Source organism: Bidens hawaiensis, unplaced genomic scaffold (genome assembly GCF_021521415.1).
Source record: "Bidens hawaiensis isolate Kalapana, Puna unplaced genomic scaffold, B.hawaiensis_p1.1 tig00013426_1, whole genome shotgun sequence".
NCBI lineage: Eukaryota > Viridiplantae > Streptophyta > Magnoliopsida > Asterales > Asteraceae > Bidens > Bidens hawaiensis.
Window position 1 is genome coordinate 128901 of NW_027492138.1, and position 6288 is coordinate 135188.

The 6288-nt window shown below is 34.4% G+C and overlaps 1 protein-coding gene across 1 annotated transcript; it reads left to right on the plus strand.

Moving 5' to 3' along the window:
- Window positions 1–240: 240 nt before the first annotated feature.
- LOC143544077 (serine/threonine-protein phosphatase PP1 isozyme 2) lies at window positions 241–5414 on the plus strand. Its single transcript, XM_077036237.1, has 4 exons — window positions 241–669; window positions 1880–2439; window positions 3592–3789; window positions 5111–5414. The coding sequence occupies exons 1-3, from the start codon at window positions 471–473 to the stop codon at window positions 3763–3765; spliced, it is 933 nt and encodes a 310-aa protein (XP_076892352.1). The 5' UTR covers window positions 241–470; the 3' UTR covers window positions 3766–3789; window positions 5111–5414.
- Window positions 5415–6288: the final 874 nt, after the last annotated feature.

Genomic DNA, 6288 nt, shown 5'->3' on the forward strand with positions numbered 1-6288 from the left:
TTAGGTGAGAGGTTTTCTCGGATTGAAATACGAATGCATCCTGATACGATAAATTTAGCTATTAGTCCATTTAAAGGATTAGTTGATCGTTAAACAAAATATAACATGTACCCAAACGGCCCACAATCAAAACCCTAGAATCTTTTCATTTACATCCCAAAACAAAACTCACCGAATTTCAATTTCAAACCTTCAATTATCACCACAATAATAATAATAATAATAATAATAATAATAATAATTTCATCATCATCATCGTCATCATCAATTTAATTTCGATTCATTCTGCAACTCGTCATCTCCGCCTCATTACATTGCTGCCGTCATTATATTATTCCTCTCTTTATTATCCCATACATTAAAGACGTAGTTTTATCATACCAATCCATCAATCAATCAATCTAGGGTTTGTTATTATTATTATTATTATTTTACAAAACCTTGAATTTGGGGATTTTTTTTACCAATCAATGGCTCAGAGTGGTCAGGGCATTGAGCCTGCACTGCTGGACGATATAATCAACCGGTTATTGGAGTTCCGGTCGGCCAGAACCGTCCGGCAGGTGCAGTTATCGGAGTCGGAGATCCGGCAGCTTTGTACGGTTGCGCGGGAGATTTTTCTTCAGCAGCCGAATTTGTTGGAGCTTGAAGCTCCGATTAAGCTTTGTGGTAATCATATTTGATTTGTTTTTGTTGGGTTTATTGTGGTTTTGGGTTTGGTTTTGTTATGCACACCAGGTGTTTGATGTTTTGCTTTTAATTGGGTATTGAGTATTTTGTTATGAAGGTTTGAAAAATTGGGTTTTACAATCAAATGCTATTTGTATCATATGATTATTAACAGGTTATAGATTCATTTTTGTGTATATATTGGTTGTTTGATTGTGTTTTCGGGGTTTGGTTTTGTTATGCACACCAGGTGTATGATGTTTTGCTTTTAATAGATTATGAGTGATATGTGATGAAGATTTGAGAATTGGGCTATGTAATTAAATGTTGTTTGTGTTGTATGGTAATTATTATAGGGATGTGAATGAAATTAACTGAATAAGGCCTTGTTTGTGTTTGTTATCGGACAAGGGAATGTTTCACAAACAGCTAACTGGATGAAGTTTCTTGTTTGTGTTTGTTATCAAGGGAATGAACGTGTTCGTGAACGGTTCATGGACACAAATGAACACAAACAGTTGTATGTTTGTTTTACATATAAATTAATCACATAATACTCAGATATTTTTGTTTTATAGTTTATAATTTTGCTTATAATGTATATGATAAGATTAGAAAAGTAATAAAAAAGTATTATAAATGTTAAATGAACAAACATTACGAACATAAACGGATGTATGATTATTAAAACAATATTACAAACATTAAAAACATTTGAAAAGTGTGTGATAAAATGAAGTGTTACATGTGTCATATGATTATTATAACAATATTACATGATATGTTCTTGATTTTATTATGCCTGCAATGTGTTTGTTGTTTTTTGCCTGTTAAATTTTAATCGATTTTGAGTAATATGTGATGAAGATTTGGAAGTTGTGTTATACAATCAAGTGTTATTTGTATCATTTGATTAGCAAAACAATATTGCATGATATGTTTTTTATCTTATTATGCCTGCCAGGTGTTTGTTGTGTTGCTTTCATTTGATTATGAGTAATATGTGATGAAGGTTTGAAAATTGTGTTACATGATCAAATGTTATTAAAACATTGTTACATGATATGTTCTTGATTTTATTATGCCTGGCAGGTGTTTGTTGTTTTGCTTTTGATTATGAGTAATATTTGATGGAGATTCGAGAATTGTGTTATACAATCAAGTGTTATATGTATCATATGATTATTACATGATATGTCCTTGATTGCAGGTGACATTCACGGGCAATATGGTGATCTATTGAGGCTTTTTGAATACGGGGGATTTCCACCAGAATCAAATTATTTATTCCTAGGTGATTATGTGGACCGTGGCAAACAAAGTCTAGAAACAATTTGCCTTTTACTTGCTTACAAAATCAAATACCCTGAAAACTTTTTTCTCTTAAGAGGAAACCACGAGTGTGCGTCTATTAACCGCATATACGGTTTCTATGACGAATGTAAACGTCGTTTTAATGTTAGACTTTGGAAAACATTTACCGATTGCTTCAACTGTCTTCCTGCTGCTGCACTAATTGATGACAAAATATTATGCATGCATGGTGGGCTTTCTCCTGATTTAACAAATTTGGATCAGATTAGGAATTTGGTCCGCCCGACTGATGTCCCAGATTCGGGCTTGCTTTGTGATTTGCTTTGGGCTGATCCAAGTAAAGATGTGAAAGGATGGGGAATGAGTGATAGGGGAGTTTCTTATACGTTTGGAGCTGAAAAAGTTGCAGAGTTTTTAATGCAACATGATATGGATCTTGTTTGTCGGGCCCATCAGGTAATTGATTATCTAAACAGGTTTAAGCCCAAACCTGTGTCTGTGCCTGGCCCAAATAGCCCAGATTGAATTGATAATCTTAAACTGGCTAAAATTAGTCATCAGAGCTTGTCTGGCCTGGGCCCGGGATGGGATAAGCCATACTAAAGAACAAATGATCGAACACGAACAACTGAACGGATTTTCATGTTCATGTTCGTTTGTTAAGAAAATGAATATGTTTATGTTTGTTTGGTTAAAGCGTAAGCGAACGGCTTCGAACGTAAACGAATGAACACAAACAAAGCATGTTTAGGGCTGGCATATCGTGTATACCCGTACACGATAAGACACGAACACGAAATGTGTATACCCGTACACGACACGAAAACTTATCGTGTACCTGTAACCCAAACACGAACACGAACCTGTTACTACCTAGTATACACGATAATACACGATCGTACACGATAATAGCTTTTTCCGAAACACATATTTGACAACCTTTATACTGGAATGATGCCCGGAGAGGCGCTCAAGATGGCCGGAGAGGGATGATGGACGGAACTAGCGGCGGGGAGAGATATGGTCGGTGACGAGTGATGCCCGGAGAGAGATATGGCCAGTGACAGGAGAATGGCCGGCGACGGGAGGATGGATGATGACTTGATGAGAGGCGATGATTGGGATATAATATGGATGATGACGGGATGGTTGTAAGAATGATTAGGGTTAGGGATGATGGGATATAATATAATTATATAGATTATATATATGTATATTTAATTTTAAAGATAACCAGGTACCTAACAGGTAAACATGTATTATACCTGTTTAGACACGAAAATTAACAGGTAATTTCGTGTCTACCTGTTTAGTACACGAAACCTGTTAAGGCCTTACCTGTTACCTGTTAAAGTCGTGTAGGTACGTGTCGTGTATTCGTGTATCGTGTATAAATTGCCAGCCCTAAGCATGTTCGTGTTCATTCGTTTAACTTTAATTGAACAAGCGATCAAACACAAAAAACAAAACAAATGGTGTTTACTTGTTCGTGTATGCACATTAAGAAAATGAACGTGTTTGTGTGAATAGCAATGTGTTGGGCCTAAAGATTTATTACTTGATTTACCTTTTTGAAGCCTGATGTGATTTGGTTGTTTTTTTGTTTAGGTTGTAGAAGATGGGTATGAATTCTTTGCTGATAGGCAACTTGTCACAATATTTTCTGCTCCAAATTATTGTGGTGAATTTGATAATGCTGGTGCAATGATGAGTGTTGATGAAAGCTTAATGTGTTCTTTCCAAATTTTGAAGCCAGCTGATAGAAGACCAAAATTTTATTGAAGTTTTGACTCAAAAGCTTTTAAGGTCAGTTGCTTGCTTGAGGTCTGTCTTTTTATTAGCAACGTGTGTGTGTGTGTGTGCATATTAACATTTTAAGATCTTTATCCACTAAAACTGAATTGGTTTCATGCGCACGTTTTGCAAATGTTATTCATATTAATTTTCCTCACTTCTAATATTATCTTTGGTATGAATAAAATGATAAGGTAAGTTGATATGTAGGTCGAATCATGTTAAAAGCTTTCCTTGCCAAGGGAAAGCTACATGATTGGAACAAACATATCTACATCCTGTATTGTTCTTTTTTTATCAAAGGTAAAATTGCCGTGAGGAAGATTGGGACAAAAAGATGATATAGTTGATGTGTTCATGATTCAGGAAACTGATTATAAGAGCACATTTCAGCAATGTTTAGACTTAAAAAGCATTAGCAGTTGGAAATATCGTAATATTTAGATTGTATGTCTACGTAGAGTCGTAGAGAATGTTAGGAGAGAATGTTAGGAAAGTGACTTGTTGACTTCATTTGATCATTTCTTTAGCACCGCTTTCTTATATTATCATAAAGGTCAAAGTTAGTATACATATTTATTGTAGGGCTGGTAGGGGCACTTACTGGTGGTTGGTGTTTATAAAATATGTATGACTTTTATTTTTTTAAAACTATAGTTGTTAGAATAGCTTCAGTCCTTGGTAAATTCTCCTTTTTTTTCAAGAGAGAATAGCCTCAGGCTGCAAAAATATATTCTTTATTATTGCCATTTCTAGATATTTTATGTTTTTGAATTTAAGTTTCCACAGTAACACAATTATTTAAAACCTCTGAACTTTTTCCTCATATGAAGTTTTATATAGCTTCTACCTAGGTCAGGAAACTTTGTAAAACAAATTGTTCCACTCTTGTCAGTTCTTCTATTTGGTTTTCTAAATTGATATGTTACATGTCCTAAAGTGGCGTGCCAACTCTGTAAAATAACTGTAGCTAGTGTAAAGTTTGTTAAGGCATGTCAATGAGTATGTTCGCTCTTTTACGTTATGCCATCAATTTTACATCATGCCAGTTAAATTTCCAGAGTTGTATTGCTATACAACGCTAGCAAGCCTGGCATTACTTGTTGCAAATCCGTTTGAAAATAAATTGAAAGTGTAATTTTTGTACTTTACTGCATAATTTTTGTAAGTGTAATAATTCTATTTAACACAATAATCGTTCATAAAATTGCACAAAAGGAAAGTTTACAGGTCAACCCAATCCTGGTTTGACCCGTACTAAAGCCTAGATTTTTTGTTTTTACTACTCCATTTTATGTTTGTATATGTGATTCATTATTGTTTTTATTTGCAGAATCCCTTGACTGCCGTCCTAGAATGCTTGTGGCGGAATGCACTGCTGTTTTAGTATTGTGTCAAAAAAATCAAAAACACTTTTTATGTTTTAAGATGGATTAACATTAACATGCTGCAATGGAGATTGGTGGACAGCTTGCTTCTTTACTTTTAGATGATCAAATTGCCTAATTTTCAATTAATCATCATTATTGAATCTTGTTTTGTAATCTGTTCTACCAATTTATGACACCTGTAATTGCTGCATCTTTATTGACCATTCTAATTTACCCCCTTTTTGTTGCTTTGTTAGAAAGATTAATTTGATTCTTCAATTTCTATTATTATTATTAAAGTAAATTACACGGATGGTCCAGGTTTCATCTTTACCCCAAGTTTGGAAAATTACGCTTTCGTTTCATGAACCATGCTAGCAAAAACATTCAAACCTTTTTCTACTGCGTTCATCTTTTACGTTGTGCTAGAACTACAAAAACTTGATGGCTATGGCTTTCTTTCCGTTATGCCCTTTTCTTCATCTCTGGTTTAGTCAACCGATATGAGTTTCATAGGTTCAAGTTACTATAGTTATGATTGGGTTCATGAATTCTTTTTAACAGTTGACACATGAATGAAGTTTTAGGGAACCAATGTTCTAGAAACAAAAAATAGTTAAACTGAATTCTGTTTTAGCCTTCTTCGATGGATGGAAGTATTGGTGGTGGTCGAAGAGTGGAGCGGGGGTGGTGTTTGTGTCATTGTGTGGTTTGAGTGTTGACCGTAGGTGTTGGCGGTTAGAGTTGAATAGAGGGTCTGGTGGTCGTGATAAGAGTTTACTGGAGTTGCTTGTCGAGTTGTGGTGGTTAATGATGTTGATGGTGATCAAAGGTTCCTGAGATGGTGGCGGTTAGAGATTAGTTTCAAAGTTTGGATGAAATGGTTTAAAGATTAATTAATGGTAATTAGGTACCTACAAAAGTTTGATTATCATTTTATTAATAATCTTCTAATTTTTAAATTCTGAATGGAATTCATAATTCACTTATGAGATTTAATAATAATAATAAGAAAATAGCTAATCCATAAATCATACCAATAAGTTAATGTTTTGAAAACTCATTTGGTTATTGAGTCAACCACGCTGTTGGTTTCACTAATCAGATCAATTGAACCGTATTTTAAAGTAGATGACATAAC